Raw genomic sequence first — 17,395 nt, forward strand, 5'->3', positions numbered from 1 at the left:
AAACCCACTAAATTAGCTTTCATTTTCTTTCCATGAAAGAACACTGTTCTCAATCTCCTTGTTTAATCTAAAAGTGGTTTAAAACAGGCACAGGAAGACAAACATGGCTCAGCAGGTAAAAGGTGATTGCTGTCAGGTCTAATGACCTGAATTCAATTTCTGGGAACCAAATGATGGAAAGAAAAAACCAACTCCTACAAGCTGTCTGACATATGTACACACACACACACATGTACACACACACACACACACACACACACATACACAGAGAGAGAGAGTAGTGGTGCACGTCTTTAATCCCAGCATTCAGGAGGCAGAGGCAGGAGATCTCTGTAAGTTTGAGGCCAGCCTGGTCTATAGAGTGAGTTCCAGGACAGCCAGGGCTACACAGAGAAAACAAGAAGAAATGAAATTCGCTTTTTATATAGTAGGCATGGCCATCTTCTTTCCATGCAACCATGACATAAAATGGGAAAAGCTTGAAGCCTATTACAAATAAATCCCACATTTTCATATCCTACAAAAATGCTACCAAAGCGGATCAAGACAACTGCTTCAGCAACATAAAATCTTGCTGAGCGGGAAATCAATTGCAACCCCATGTAAGAGCAGACGAAAACACACCACTTAGCACTTGCAGGGCACTCTTTATACTGTTCTCCCACCACATAGAGCATGTTTCAGTCCTCACGCCACTGCTCAGAGGTCAGCAGAGGATGCACACAGACTTCCAAGGACTAAGATTAATCACTTCACCCAGGTTCCACCGGGCTTTCACTTTTGTTCTGTGGGCTGCTTTGTTTAGTTTTTTTTTTCTTTTGAGAGAGAGAATGGTTAAACAAGCCGCCTAAAAATTTTTCCTGGTTTCTAGATTGCTAGAGTCTTCAGAGACGATGGCATTTGAGCTGAACAATGTATACGAATGGTATGATTTCAAAAATAACTAAGAAGAACGTTCCACCAATTTAGAAAAGGGAAGGGAAAAGGATATTCCAACTTAAAATAATCCTGCAGATACAACAATATAAGTAGCAGATCAAAGCTAAGTCGTTTTTATTGAGCTCCTTTGTGAAAACATATTTATTAGGACTCAAACCCTGGTCCACCTTGAAAAATAAAGCAATATTCAGTACACACTAAATGGTCAATTTAATATTTAATGAGTAGATGACACGGCAAGAAAGGTTCAGTACTTTAAATGCTAAATGCCTGGGAATGTCTTCATTGGCTTTTTTGAGCAGTTTCAAAGAGCAGACATGAGGATTCATTAGCTCTTAGCACATATGAACCTGCTCCAAAGGCAGCCAAGAGAGTTGCTTAGCAACAGTGCATTTTGCATCTCTCATCATCCCCAAAGATGCTGCTGCAGCAGCAGCTAGGTCAAGCCTCTCATTAGCAACCTGACAAAGGGTTTCTATCTCCCATTCTACAAAATTATTTTTATTTCCAGGTGAAGCTCAAATATCTATGCATTATTCCAGCTGGCAATATATTTTCCTTCCTCTACTCCTTTTCGTTCCCTGCCCCCACTTCAACTGATATGCTTTAATGAACCCATCAAAATACCTGTAACAAAAGCAGGCACTGAGAAATCCAATAGAATTTATATCCCTATTCACCCCACTCTAACTGGTCCGTGGCTTTTGGGCAATAAAGTAGGAAAGCTTTAAAGGAAAGGAGGCAGGGAAAGGCATAGAAATCAAATAATGAGAAAAAGTCGGCTACTTGACTTCAGAATTAACAAAACACAAAATCTATCCAAATTATTAGTGATGCTGTTCCTGATCACTTTCTTGTCCACATAAAAGTTAACCTGAATTATCCAGCAAAAAAGTAGAAAATTTCAGAGTGGTGATAGATTATGATCAATAAACAGAGAAATAATAGTGAGTAAAAAACTGGAGTCCCTTTAATGGCTATATTATAAACACCTCAGATCAATAACTGCTAACTTACCTCTGAATATATTTTATGAAATATGTACCAATCAACAGTTTCCATGCAGAACTGAAACATCAACACACATAATCTTTCCTGTATATAGTCAAAGACTCTTTTAAAAGAAAGCAAATAGAATAAGCAGAAAGACGTTTCACTTCATCTTATCTTAAAGTACATAGCCCAGTTTTGACATTAATTCCAGCCAGCTTGGTGTCTAAGCCTCTACTTCCATGCACACCCTATAGGAAAGAATGCAGAATGTGCACTGCCTGCCACAAAAGATAGAGTGTGGCCCTGATGGACACTGACGAAGAAAGCTATAATGAGGAACATTTAAAGGCAACTGTTATCACACCAAATCAAATTAGTTAAGTTTGTTACATGATCTGAAAGAAATAATGTGATTGTCTTCCTGTGCCCCCCCCACTCCCTCCGTTCCTTCATGTACAAACAGCAAAGAATGAGTCTTCGGGGGGATTTCCCAGAAGGGTGTCATTTACCACTAAAATATTTCATCCCAGCAGCTGAACGGCCATAAAAGGGTGAATGTCCTCCAGAGTCTCTAATAACGGCAATGCATCTTGTGTTACTATTCACAAGTGACCTCTCAGTCAGGCGATTTAATTTTTCCCCTGCAGCATGGTTGGTTTCACACACGGTGTAATAACAGTTTTTGCACAACAAGACAATTCATCCGATTAGAAGGACTGCATTAAGCCTTTCATGAACAGCATGTGTCACCATAGCTTTACCCAGAGCTTGATTGAAGACAACATAACATATGCATGCATAGTTCTCCATTTTTCAACTGCTTCAAAAATAACTCTTGGACTTTCTTCCGTAACTCAGCAGATCACTGCCTGTGCCCTTCCACAAACTCATCAGCTGCTCCGTGAGGGCTTCAGAAAAATACACAGAGAAGCAGGCAACAGAAATGCACACAAGGCTCCTTCTTCCCACATGGGCTAAATGACATTCTAATGTCTCTAATGGGCGACGGTAAGAAAGGGGGCACAGAGACATACCTGATCAGTGCAATGGGTCTCATTCATCATGGCATGACAGCAACGCACAACTAATATAACAATACGCAGCTCATAAACTTTAACCAGAGTGAATTTGGAGGCCCTCAAACCTCTACAAAGCACAAAATATAAACAGGAAAATCAAAGGAAAAGGTGTGAAGTCGCCATCTGGTCACCGCTACCACAGTAAATGTGCCAGCATCATTCAAGGCCCACAGAAGCCTAAACCTAGGCATATCCACATGCTCGCTCTCACGCTGATGAGATCACAGAGGTTAAACCCATATCCCTGGCAAGGAGCTCCAGTGACAGCTGGCAGAATTCTCCAGAGCTCCCTTAACTTTACAACCTCTAATTGATGCTGATAGTTCCAGTCATCATCTCCCCACCCTGCTGCCCCAATCCCTCAGAAACACCTAATATCTGAATCTGGACAGGCTCTTATGGGAAACAGGGTCAGCACATTGTCAGTATGGCGAAGGTGACTGTACATCTCACAGCCCAGGAGGGATCCTCCTACTGCTCTGTGGCCAGCAGCCAAACCTCAGGGTGAAGGTCTCATTAGACTTGGTGCAAGGGGACTCTGCCTTACTCGTTCCTAGTTGCAGTCAACAAAGGCCTGTATATTCCCTTAGGGTGCTTCACCCCACTGGATTTTTAACAACACTCAGGCTGTCCACATTTTGTTACAAGAAATACTAACATGTTTTGTGATAGAAAATTCCTTGCATGTCAGCAGATGTTGACACTGCATTATCTCCCCTTCCACCATCACAACTGCTAGCCAGCCATCACACACTGACACAGACAGCCTTTCTTCGTAATGTTTGCCTCTCATGGATTCCTCCTCAGTTTCACTTCCTTTGGACTTCCTGTGGACTGCCTGACTAAAGCCGTGCTAGACAGTATCCAGGGACTGTCCTGAAGCCCTAGCCACCGTGAGACATCACTACTCAGGTGTTATATCCAGTCATTTACCTCAAATGGAAGGGAGGTGCACCGAGCTGGACTAGAAAGAGAGACCAGGATACGAAAGGGCTAGGTTCAAGTTCAGTCACGAAGCTTAAGACAGGAGGCACTAATATGTAGGACTCAGTCCCACGGGCTGTTTCTCAGGAACCCTCATCTTCACCCATCTCCTCATTTCCTAACATCTGACTGCAGCGACTGAGAAGCTGAGAAGTACAGCAGTTGTTGAACATCTAGGTGTGTTCCTACCATGTTGTGGGCTCCCTCACTTTCTTACATAAGTCAGGGCCTTCCCTGAAACTGGTATTTTTAACATCATATTATACCACTTCATCGCCCTGAAATCTGGTTTGACCCTGGTGGTTTAGAGAACTTCCCTCATCTTACACAACTGAAGGTTTGAGGAGCTCATTTCTCACCATCTCTGTCCACTGCAGGAACGATCTCCCACACGCCAGCTACCCAGCTTTATTCCGAATGGCTGTCGGTCTTGCCGTCCCACTGAGACCTGCCACATAGCCGTGCTTTTGCATATATTCTTCATTCAGTCTAAAATGGTTTCGCATCCCCCTACTTAAAGAAACATATGGGCCCTCTCCTCTGTTTTGCAGGGGTGCCAATTTACCTCCAGAGTGGCAATTACTGCCTTGCATTCAAAGTCATTTTTAATGTCTCCATCAGCCCACCAAGTTCCACCATTCCTGAACAAAATGCAGTATCCTTCCATCTCAGTGTTATCAGTACCTACCATACAGGAGGTCTGCAATAAACATACGTTGTGTGATTAAATGAGTGACTTGAAAATGCTTAATAAATAACACGGGACCCAACAAAAACAAGGCAGGCACAGTATTTCAAGCTGAAGGATAATTCCATGATAATTGCACTTAACACAGAGAAAGCTGTACCTCCACCATTAAAACTTAAATACAATTTGTCACTAAGTATACATAAACAGTAAAATGCTACCAGCATAATTATCATTAATAATAATTCAAGCTACTAGAAATAATGAAGAAAGGCAAGACTGAATTTAAAAAGTGCTAAAGAAATCAAAGTCGATTGCTTTCACTTTTATACTATATCAAATGAATTAGCCATGTGTTACCAAGCACCAGTCCCTGTTGAGATGTCTTAATGAATAGATAATTTGATCATTTTAAATTAGCACACTCATCATACTAATGTAAGTGAGCAAATCTAAACAACCTAAACCCAGTAGCTTCAATACTTGCTAATGTTTTAACTCAGCCTATATCAAATTACTATGAACCTTAAATTAATAGAGTTCATCTAATAAGATGCCAGTGTAATCTAACCTAACCTAAACCCAATGACCATGAACTGCCGAATGGTCCAGCTATCACTTTGGACAAACATTTCAATTTGGGGAAATATTTTGTTGGTTTTTAGGGTAAAACTAGACAGAGCTAACAAGAGTTACCTGTTAATTCTATCAATCTTCAAATAAACATGAGATCCTTCTAAGGTTGCTGAGAAGCAAAAACTTTAAGAGATGGCATTCCTTGAGGAATTCCTTTCATGAATTCTAAGTTTAACCTGTACCTACTAAAAATTCCCTTGAAACACAGTTTACATTTAAGACGTCCACAGATCATTTCAAAACACTAATCTGTCCTTACTAACCTAATTCATCTTGATATCTACTTGATTCTGCGGTATGATAAATTCAGATAAGCACTTTTAGATGCTTTTTTTTATCACAGAGACAGGAAATACATAAAATTCTCTTAAATGCAGAAGTAATTCATTCACACAAAATGTTAGCAATCAAGAAGAGCAGACGCCATGGTCCCCGAAGTCTAACCAACCCACCGCAGGCTGCCCAACAAAATCACCCTAGTCACCTCTTAGCCATTTCGCTGGCTTCACTTGCTTTATTATTATGTATTTCCACTCACTGGAAACAAACTGACTTCACAATGCCCAAATGCTTTATATTAACTCTTCTGGGAAGATTCACATAAAAGCATATACTATGTATGATGAAAAGGTCAAAACTGTCATTGATGGGCTAGAAGTTCAGTATGTTCAACAGACACAGGTAAAAATCTTAGCACTTCTGGTGAAGGACCTAACACACCTGCCCAACTTGGAGAACTTTAGAGTTAAACTCTGCCATCAAATTAAGACCTGTCATCTCACTGACAACTATAGGGATGCATAACTGGGATTGTGTGCTGTGAGCTTTGACTCCCCCCCTCAAAAAAAAAACCACTAAATTGGAAACACTGAAGAGGAGTACTGCTGGTGAAACTAGAGCACACGCCTTTAATCCCAGCACTCGGGAGGCAGAGGCAGGCGGATCTCTGTGAGTTTGAGTCCAGCCTGGGCTACAAGAGCTAGTTCCAGGACAAGCTCCAAAGCTACAGAGACACCCTGTCTCGAAAAACCAAAACCAAACAAATAAACAAAAAAAGTATTCTAGAACCTCCAGAAATGCATTTACTCTGCTGCTTGTTCGATGAAGTTACTCAAATATAAAATTGTGTCATCTACAAATATTATTAATGCACATGAAAAGAAACATATCCTTCTACTTCATTTTAAAGAACTTGTATTTATCCAATAAGAGTTATTTTATGAACTACCCATACTTACCTGGCCCCTCATGTGACTTAGCTGTCCCTTTCCATGCTCACAACAGTTTAGCCACTCTGCATTGGAACACCATAGGCTCCTACAGGCGCTCCTATTCATAGTGAGCACGTCAACAACTCCCTTAGCATTCCACATCCCAGTTAAAACATATGTTGCAAAGTTCTCCATGACTGTATGCTGAATAGAGATGCCTTTGTGCATCTCAAGAGATCAATTGACAGTGTACAACCTCAAGTATTTTCAATGCATCAACCATGGCAACATATAATTTTTTTCTATAGTTTCCAAACATTACTTTCAAATTAAGTAGAATACAAAAAATTATTTAATAAAATACTTTTCTTAAATATAAGAACCTCTCTACTATGAACATTCCAAGAAAATGTACACAAAATAATTTTTGTTTGTTCAGCAATACATAATCTCTGCTTGGCTTGCTTTTTGTGCCACTGGCTTGGTGAGATCGCTCACTCTCTTCCTTTTGAGTTTTAAGCAGAGGAAAATCTACAAATAGAACCTCGCAGCCAGTTGAAGGCAAGGCTTCCTTGTTATGAAAGTAGCATTAGTCTCCTCGTCATCAAATTCCAAGCTCATTCTTTTTGTTTCAGTAACACAGAAACACAAAGATTTTATTTTAGTATATTACGTACAAGTTAGTGATATTCCATCTGTATTTTAATAAATAAAGCTTGTCTGAAGATCAGAGAGTAAAACAGCTTCACTGCTCAGCCTTACAGACCAGACAGAGGTGACACACATCTTTAATCCCTATAGCCATACTAGTTTGCAATAGAAACTAGGTGGTAGTGGTGCACGCCTTTAATCCCAGCACTAGAGAAGATTATAAAACAGGAGGACACAGTTCACAGACACAGTCTCATTCTGAGATTACTGGATCAACATTTCGGATTGAGGTATAGGTAAGAGCTAGTACCTGGCTGTTTTGCTTTTCTGACATTCAGATTGAACCCCAATCTCTGTCTCTGGGTTTTATTAATCGTGCTACATTAGTAAGTCTATTATGGGTTAGAAAAATCATCATCAAACAGTCCTTAAATCAAAACGTCAGATAATTTCTATTTTATAGATGCACTAGGAGTAACTCAGCATAGTGTTGATGCTAAGGCAAGAAACTAACACAAAAGCTTTGGGGTTATACCATCGAGAAAACAAACAAAACTAAGTATCTTACTCTATGGACACCTTAACAGTGTCTTAACAGCGAAGAAATAAACATTTTACCACAGGGGAGGAGCTATAACCTGACTGTGTATTTTGACCTGTGTTTCCTTTTGTCTAACAGCTTCACAGACAAACTCATCCCAATTTTTCTCAAGGCCTAATCAACACTATAGCTACCAGGGAATAGAAAGAAGTTCAGCGCTTCTTATCTCTGAATGTCTTTCCTAAAAGAGCTGTACATTCTGGCTTCTTTTGCTGGGGTGGAGAACACAGGCAGCAGACTGACTTCGGGGGGTAGCGTTTCACAGAACTCAGGGACAATAGAACAGAGTACAGAGTGCCCAGAGAGGCTTTGTGCATGTTCCTTTGCAGAATATATCTTCTCTCTTTCTCACAGCAGTAACTCACAGACCATTAAATCTCACACATTTCCTATTCATTTTCTGTGTTAAAATACAGCTTATGACCCTGAGTAGAACTATCAAGGATTCTGCCCTGAAAGTCAACTTTTACTATTTGATAATATATGACTTTGAAAAGATCAAAAAGTCATGGGCCATGAACCTCACCACTTAAGTGATTTCAAATGGCTCAAGCATGTATGTATTTTCACAAATGGATAAAAAAAAATGGCCCTGAAAACACTACAAAATTTTTTAAAATTACAACTGCTCTCATTAACAGCAAGACTTAACAATGAAACCATGAGAAGGAGTTTTTTTTTAAAAAAAAAAAAGGACTTCAGAGATAGAAAATGCAAGTGATGACAACAAAAATAAACAAATATGACTATCACCACATCAAAACAAGAGAAAGGTGAGAAAACATGGCTCTTCATGAGGCTACGGCTTGGTTTGATGAGAGCAGATTTTAAGAAACTTGTAACTTCCTAAGTTCAAATGTGTGAGTCTTCTACCACCTGATCCACCCATGTGTAGAATCTAAAACAGGATAATCTCATGGAAGCTACTAGAGGCCTGGGAAAGAGGGAGGGGTGTACACAGGTGGGGGCTAAACTATAGCAAGAGCAAACTGCTCTGGAAGGCTGTACACAGCAGGTGACTACAGATAATGACCCTCTGCACTTTCAAAAGCTAGAATAAAAGGGTCTTTCTCACGTTTTCACCATCAAGAAATGATAAATGTTGAGGGAAAAGAAGTGTTGAACCTGATTTTACATTATAGAATGCATGCATACACTGAAATATTGCAAGAAATCCCATTAATTTGCAGTGTTTCTTTTATATATTGTTTCTTATATATATATATATATATATATTATATATTGTTTCTTTTATATATTTTAATTTTAATTTAAAATCTTTCTCTCATTATATTCAATATAATAATCAGTAAAACTAAAATTGATATTCCATATACACAGCATTAGAGTTATTCACCTGAAAATGAGATGTCAAAAGACCTCAATCAGCCCAAAAGCTGATGACCTTGGTGACTAACACTCCACATACTATTTTCATATTACTAATACACAGTAATGGTACACACTTACGGAATACATCTCATACACATTGTCACTTTGATCCCATTCACTGTTGTACTAGAAACCTTTGAGCTTGTCTGTTCCAGACTCTTACAAATATGTAATATATTTTCATGAGCTATAGTCCTACCCTATTACACAATACCAGAACTCACTCCTCTTATCTTTAGATCTAGGATTTAATCTGTCTATAGCCCCCTTTTTCCATTGCCATCTTAACCTCTAAGACCACTATCCCAGGTACTGAATCTTGCTATAAACCCCTAATCACAATGAAAGAAACTCAAGAAGAAAAAGTATTTCCTCAGATTTTAAAAACATATATATGTTAACATGGCCTGGCAAAATGGTTCATAGGGTAGAGACAGCTGACACCAAGCATGACATTCTGAGTCTAATCTCTGGAACCCGCATGGTAAGAAGAAAACAGACTCCTTCAAGTTGACCATTGACCTCCTCACCCAGTTCATATTACTTGTACTTGTATTGTGTGTACACATACACACAACATTTTTAAATAATGTTTTTAAATAAATGTTAAAACAAATAACCAGTAAGAGGCAAACTTTATTTCCAAAACAGGGTATAAGCTTTTGTCAAGAGATCTACATATATTTGTGTCAGATGATTAAGCAGCTGCTAGGCTCAACAAGTCTTCTGTAAGATTACAAAGGCGCATGAAGCAATCCCCCAACACCTCTATTAGGTAGACCATAACACTCAACGCTGCCACTATGGGAAGCAGTAGTGGTTTAAATGAGAAATGTCCCCAGTAGGCTCAGGTATTTCAACATTAGGTTCCCAGCTGGCTGCACTGTTTGAGGAGGTGATTCAACCTTGATACATTACTGGAGGCAGACCTCAGAGTGCATAGCCTCGCCCTACTTCCAGTTTGTGTTCTGGCGCTCTTAGTTCCCTGTTCTTGCTGCCATGCCTATTGCTTCCTGCCTGTTAGCAGGTGCCCAAGCCTCCAGGCCTTCCCTCCATGGTGGACTCTTATCTCCCTCAAACTATAAGGCAAATTGAACTCTTTCCTACGTAAGTTTATCACAGCCATAGAAAAGCAATTGATGCAAGAGCCCAAAGAAGGAAAGATGGCAGTGGCTCTAAGAGATGAGGGACAAAAGGAACATTAGAGGAATGGGTGGAGAGGTATCCAGGTAGACACAAAGAAAAGTTTATCTGAAGCTTCCAGAGTAGCTGGGCTACACAGGGAAACTCTGTCTCGGGGGAAAAAAAAATATTTTAGGTAGGCCTTTTAGGTAACATATGTAGACAATATAGCATAGGGTCTTCTCTGTAAAATAAATCGAGGTGTTGAAATCTTTTAAGACTTTCATGGAAATTCATTCCGGATGATCATTCTTGGATATTATTGACTCTAACAATTTAAGTAGTGACTTTTTTTTTTTATTTTTGGTTGTTGCTTTGGATGAGATTCTTGGCTTTGCTTTGTTTTTATCATTTGTCTACTCTATGTAGAAATGTTTTGCCTACATGGATGTCTGTGCAGGCTGTGCAGAGGTCAGAACTGGAGTTTCAAATGGTTGTGACCCACTGAGTGCTGGGAATTGAACCCAGTTCCTCTACAAAAGCAACAAGTACTCTTAACACCAGAGTCATCTCTCCGGCCCTCAGAAACAGTGAACTTTTACTGTGCACTGCCTGACCTGAACTTATGTCTTCTGCAAAGTATGTCTCATGATGTTGAATAAGAAAACTAAAAGAATTACTAAAACTGCTAATATTTTCTATCAGTTATTTTGTGTTGATCATTGCTTTGATTTCAGCAGGTGTTTCTGCTGTTGCTTTTTCTTGGGGGAGAGGGTTTTCTTTCAGTTATTTTAACATTATAGTATGTATTCCAATAATTTTTAAGTGGTATTCCCAAGGCCAAAACTCCTTCATACCACTTAACTTCAGTCTTCCAAGACCCTGCTTGTCTTAAAACTAAAGGAAAATATATGCGTCATCATGTGGGGAGTGGAAGAAGCCCTACGTAAATGAAGTTCCGTGTGAATGTGTGCTGTTGACATAGGCATAGCCACATCGAGAACCACAGGCTCAGTCCATAGGGAAAGGCAAAGCCTTCTCCCTGGAGAGAGTGTACATACTGATAATGCAGAAAACATATTCCCTGGCTTCCTCACCCCACCCTGGATATTTATAGCCTAAAGACTATTCCCTTATAGAGAATATGTATATATATTATATATAATATATATTATATATTTTCCTACCAAGAATAGCTAAAAGTGCTTCTTGGTTTAACTGTATAATACCCCTCCCTCCTTGTTCAGCTGTATATAATACCTCGCCTCCTTGTTCAGTTGTATGTAATAACCCGCCCCTCTGTTCAACTGAATATACTTAACACACTAAGGGGTATTCTGAGGTTTCTTCAACTGAGAGCCCAAATTACCCAATCCCAGCTTTGTTCTGTGTGTCTTCTCTTCACTCCCTGGTTGCCCCAGCTGGGTCTGTCCCTAGAGTCATGCAAGAACATGACAACACAAAAGTCACATTGAGAGACTAAGGAGGGGAACTCACACTGGAGAAGTAGCAACAAATGCTAATAATTTATATTATTTTTGAATGACTACTACTCAAAACAATCTCTGCTGTCACCACTCAGAATAAAACTAAGAAGGATGCCATCATATACATCATATATAGCTTTTCTTTGAAATTTATGAAATATTTTCCCTTATAAGGTCTTACAGTATTGGTCATATACTAAACCAAGATGTCATTCCAACAGCATTTAGGTCACCACACTTCATGTGGCTGAATCTTCCTGTAGATGTGAGAGGATCCCAAAAGCAGGAGCAGATGGCAGCCTTGAAAAGTATTTAGCTCTGAGGTTTAGTCTCATGAGAGTCAAACTATTCTTTAGTACCAACTCTTTCATGAACTTGAGCCAACTGTCCGACAGGGACAAACCTCTATAAATACAGATAGAGACATAAATCTTATACCAGAGAGAACAGAAACCGCTCTTCCCAGAGCAGATTTCAAGACTAATAAATATACTAATAGCTCACTACTATAAAATTTGTTTTGTCAAAATATTTAGCTCTTTCTTTTGGCTGATTAAACTGTAGCTAAAGATTATTAAAATATCATGATTGATCATATCACAATGAAAACAAAAAGGGGGAGAAAACACTGTCTTCTATTTCTAGGGTACTATTTCCACCCATTCCCAGACACTTAAAAGTGTTACCTGAAGGTCTTGTGATGGCATTGTGACTAGTTGGTGTGGCATGCATTTGAGCAACAATGTTTAAGCATTTTACTCTACCATGTATATTAGAAGCACAATTACACAGCATATTTTATTCTTTTCTTATAAAACGATCCACCAACTAATCGGTAGCTGAAGAACATTACTTAAGTATATAGCACTGCTTAATAGTCTTAATGAATAAGGAAATGAACCTGGGTGGCCGTGCTAATGATTGCCATTTCATAGATTACACAAAAAATTAATGTTTACATGGGTACTAAGATAAATAAACAAAATATGAGGTGGTGGAGGCCACTAGGCAGAACCTGGAACAATCTGAGTAAGAAAAGCACCTGACGTCTAAGGACTAGGAGATGTGAGGCCTGCACCTTCATCACCTTACAGCAGTCCCAGCGGCTCAGCATGTGTGTCCTCTGAGCAGACTTCCGTGTCGATCATAAGGAAGTGATCTTCCTTTAAGAAATCATCTGTTATGGTTTGGAAATAAGAGGTACTCCCAAAACTCAAGTTACACTTAGTTCCAGCTGGAAATGAGCTGCAAGCTTCCTCACTACTGGCTAGTGTCCACGGTGCCAGAAGGTGCTATGTAACCTGTTGAGAAAGAACCGTCAACGACAGTTCTGCTCAACTATGGACCCTGTGTGCTACACTACCAGCCCACCAAGCAAGATGCGCCTACAGGTAAAACAGCGGCAAGAGTGTTACAGGAGTAGCCAGCACTTCCTGGTAGGATCTGAAGTCTGCGCAGCTCTACCGTAAACCTGGTCAAAGGCCTTGGATTTGGAAGGTCATAAGCCTTAGCATGCAAGCTACTGCAGTCGTTCTGCCACACAGATGTGCGAAGTATTCGTTCTATTCATGCCCACAGACTAGCGCTGCTGTCAGCTTTCCGCAGAGAGGCTTCTTTTTGCTGTGAGCAGCAGTTACTGCAGAGACTCATAAATACTCAAAGTGCTGAGAATAAGCGACTGTTAAATGCTCAGCCCCAAATCACCCAGCCAAGGCTCAGCGAACACTGCAGAAGAGGGATCAGAGAGAATATAGGAGCAGGAGGAAGGGATGGCATGTTGTGGAATGCTGTCTTCCAGGCACAGCTGTGGCACTCTTGAATTCTCAATACCTGACATTAACTGCACACGATTGGAATTGTCACTATGCTGTCCTAGAGGGTCAAGGGCTCATACACGACCCTAGCACTCCCTGAGGCAGTAAACGGTTGCCAGGGGGAAAGGGTTCATAAAGCTCTCATCACTGCCTGAGAATCTATAGGCAACTAATGCTTCATGGGGGAGAGAGTGCAGTAAGGTAATCATGATCCCGTATTTAGTCCTTCATCCACACTCATGTAAATAAACCCAATTAAATACATTGGTACACACACACATACATGGAGTGGGTGGGTGAAAGTAAAAGGGACTAGTTAGAAAAAAAAGGTATCAGCAAGGGGACAAGTCAGAGTAATGGGGCGAATATGATCAAAATACATTATATGCATATCACAATAAGATGCCATAATGAAACCTGCTGTGTGTATAATGAAATTTTTAAAAGTAAACACTACAACTGTTAAAAGCTCGGTACCCATTGATAGAACCAATCACTGAGAGTGGCTGGACCAGAGGGACTTTACTTACAGTACTGATCTACAAATTGATAGCATTATTGGAGGGAAGTGAGAAGTGGGTGGTAGAACCTTATTTGAGGATTTTGGTGGCTGGTATGACATGGCTTTATAGAGTATTCCTTGTGCCTGGCTTGTTCTCGTTTTTCCCTCCTTCCTAGCTGCTGTGATCTAAGCGGTTTTAATCTACCACGCTCTTCCATGATGTTTCCACCAGGACACAGACCTAAAAACAGCAGAGCCAATCAACAACGAACTGAAATTCAGAAAGCATGCTTCTCTGCTAGGCTCTTTTTCGAGTGACACTTGTCATTTGTCACAGTGACACTGAGTCTGACTAACACATATCGTAACCTCAGTCCTCACAGCTCTGGAGGCATAGGTAATTTGGGGAATCTTAAAGTTCACCCCACTTCCAATCTACATCAAATGGCAAATTAAAATGTCTCATTGTGCCACCATCATATTTGGTACATTGTGGACATGGGAACCAAGCAAGAACAATGTAAGCATTCCCTGCTTCTTCCCTGTTCCTTTTGGAGTGTGAAGAAGTGACAAGCTTCTGTTAAAACTTGCACATAATTCATAAAGAAATTGTGCCTTGAGTATACTACTTAGGCCAAGATTGAGCTAAATACTAGTCTAATAAAAACTGTTGATAGCAACTTGATACAAAACCCCTAAGACCAAATGAACTCACTGTGTGAATGAAAAATGACAGTAGTGCTTGTGTGTGTTTCTGCATGTGTATATATGTACACACATGTATATGTCCAGATGCGTGCATGTGAGTGCATACACACACACACACACACGCACACACACACACACACGCTGTATCAGAAGTGCATACAGATCAAGACAGGTCAGTGTATTATTTCAAGAGATTCTTCTCTGCATAATCTCCAGATACCATCTGTGCTTCAACTACTCTAAAAAGAACATCTTACACATCAACACTGGTTATGAGTGGGGGTCTTTAGAAAATACTGAACAGAGAACTACACTAGAAGCAACATGAAATGATTTATAGTATGCATATACATTAGGACAAAGGTACTGTGCACACAACACAGGTTACTTGGTAAAATACAAATGACTATGACAAGCTGAGAGAATAAGAAACGCCAAACACCAAATTTCCCATCTTCATCATATTTTCAACACCAATGACACCTAATGCTTTCACCTAGGAGCACATGACTTTGTACTGAGGTGAAATTTTTTTTCTTCACTATTCCTGAAAGGAAGCATACACACAGGCATCAGTAAACAGAATATAAAATAACGCCATGCCTGCTGGGTTAGGAAACCCTCCCTTCACAGAAAACATTCTAGAGATTCTAACCAGTAGAAAAATAAAAGAACACTGTGTTAAATGTACTTCTATTTTTAAAGGACAGAGGGAAGTCTTATTTATGTCTGACTGCTTATTACACTCGAGTTCCAAGCAGACAGGAAGACAATTGTTTACCCTCACATCCTTGCCTGCAGATCAGGACCACGCAGAGAAAGAATACAATGTTTTTGCTTATTAAATGACTGCATGAAAAGAGGGTCAAACTATAAGGAATCTATCATGAATTGATAAAGCTGCATCGACCTTAGGGCAATATTAGAACTAAAAGGAAAGCATCACAGAATGGGTTGTGAAAAGCAGAACAAAAATGTACTATATTAAGGTTTCCTAGCCAAATGTAGTTTTAATTTAAAAAAAATGAATAGTTAAGTATAAATCAATTCAGGACAAGAAGAAAGAAACCTAACTTGTAACATGAATACATTTTTCAGGTCATAATTTAAAACTTTGGCATAAATAATCCACAAACTAAAAATAGCCTGTAATTGTAAACACTAAGCTTTTCTCCCATTACCTGAGCGGGATCTGCTTGGGCTAACTTTGTGGTGACCTTCAGTATCTGCTGAAGATTCTGTCCTGTATCTTCGACAAGCAGGTGAGCCAGCAGTAAAAACACATGAGTGGGGACCACCGTAATGACCGGGAGCAAGGACTCCACTGCAGCCAGCCAGTCACAGGCTGCCGACTCTTCTCCGATCACTTCAAGGACCCTCCAAGTGGTGAAGACTGAACCATACATGCTGCTTACAGGAGAAGTGAGTCTGCAGGAGAGCTGAAAAACAACGAGAGAAGTGTGTGTCAGAAAATATTCCTGTGCCTGACATTCACTTATTTTATAATTCATTATCAAAATCGTTCCCTCCAACGAAACAAATGCACACTTTGAGGTCCTGCCAAATAGTTCTGCACCACATGTGAGGTAACGGGATTAGACAAAGAGGAAAAAATAGCTGCTCCACAGAACCTGAGGACACTTTAGCACAGAACTTTCTCATGCCTATAGTTCATTCCTAGTCAAGGAAGAGGGGGAGGAAATGGATCAGCACACAAGATCCAGGGGCAGCAGAGTCTGAGAGAAGGGATTCTCATTTTAAGTGATCAGCAGTGAGAAGGAAAACAGACACCCCATTTCATTAGGCCAGGTCCTTATGAGTGGCAGCCCAGGGCAGATGGCAGACTTGGACACAGGACAATTCACACTGGTAACAGACAGTATGTGGACGGGAACAGTGCTGTTGCAGCTTGAGTCTGGGAAGTCATTAGTAACTGTGAATAACTTCTGCAATCGGGAGGTGGTGCTGCATTTCAGCAAATTAAGAAAGGGCTCCTCACATGAGTGAAGCAGCATAGTCAGGCCCAAGGAGTGTACAAAACTGTGCATTAATGCTTGAGCAGAAATGATGCAAGAGAAGTCACAGACATTACAGAAGCATTTGACACTGCCTGCTAATGGGGTCGTTCAAATTTCACAGGAGATGACAGAAGTTAAAATCTCTAACTGCCTCTTATCAGAGGATGACACAAAAATAACCATTGAAAGGATAGGAAATAAAAGTTAGTTTTGGGAAAATGTAATAAATGTGTTAGGATATAATCTGCACGTTATAATATGTGCTCTTTTGAAGTTTGGTGTTTAGAAGATTTCAGTAAGCCACAGATTTCCGTGACCACCACCAGTACCTATTTTTATGACATTTTCATCAGTCCCGGGGAAAGTTCAATAGCCTCTTCCCACTCCCAGGCCCAGGAAACCCCCACTAGCATTATAACTTCTATCCTGGCTATTTTGTAGGATAGAAATCACATAATTTTTTAGCTTTTATGAGAAGTTTTATTCGACAGACAGCACACATTTTGTGGCTTCCTTTCATTTAGCATGTTTTCAAGGTTTGTTCACGGAAAAGCTTGTGTCAGTACTTTT

General features: G+C 40.0%; 1 protein-coding gene across 1 annotated transcript in view; it reads right to left on the minus strand.

The window, feature by feature from the left end:
- Focad (focadhesin) overlaps positions 1 to 17,395 on the minus strand; it is a 297,602-nt gene that overhangs the window by 179,168 nt on the left and 101,039 nt on the right. Inside the window, exon 11 of the mRNA XM_087904862.1 lies at positions 15,989 to 16,246. Within this exon, the coding sequence (XP_087760988.1) occupies positions 15,989 to 16,246 (258 nt within the window). The remainder of the gene's footprint in view (positions 1 to 15,988; positions 16,247 to 17,395) is intronic.

The sequence above is a fragment of the Myodes glareolus genome, chromosome 3, assembly GCF_982192425.1.
Source record: "Myodes glareolus chromosome 3, mMyoGla1.1, whole genome shotgun sequence".
NCBI classification, from domain to species: Eukaryota; Metazoa; Chordata; class Mammalia; order Rodentia; family Cricetidae; genus Myodes; species Myodes glareolus.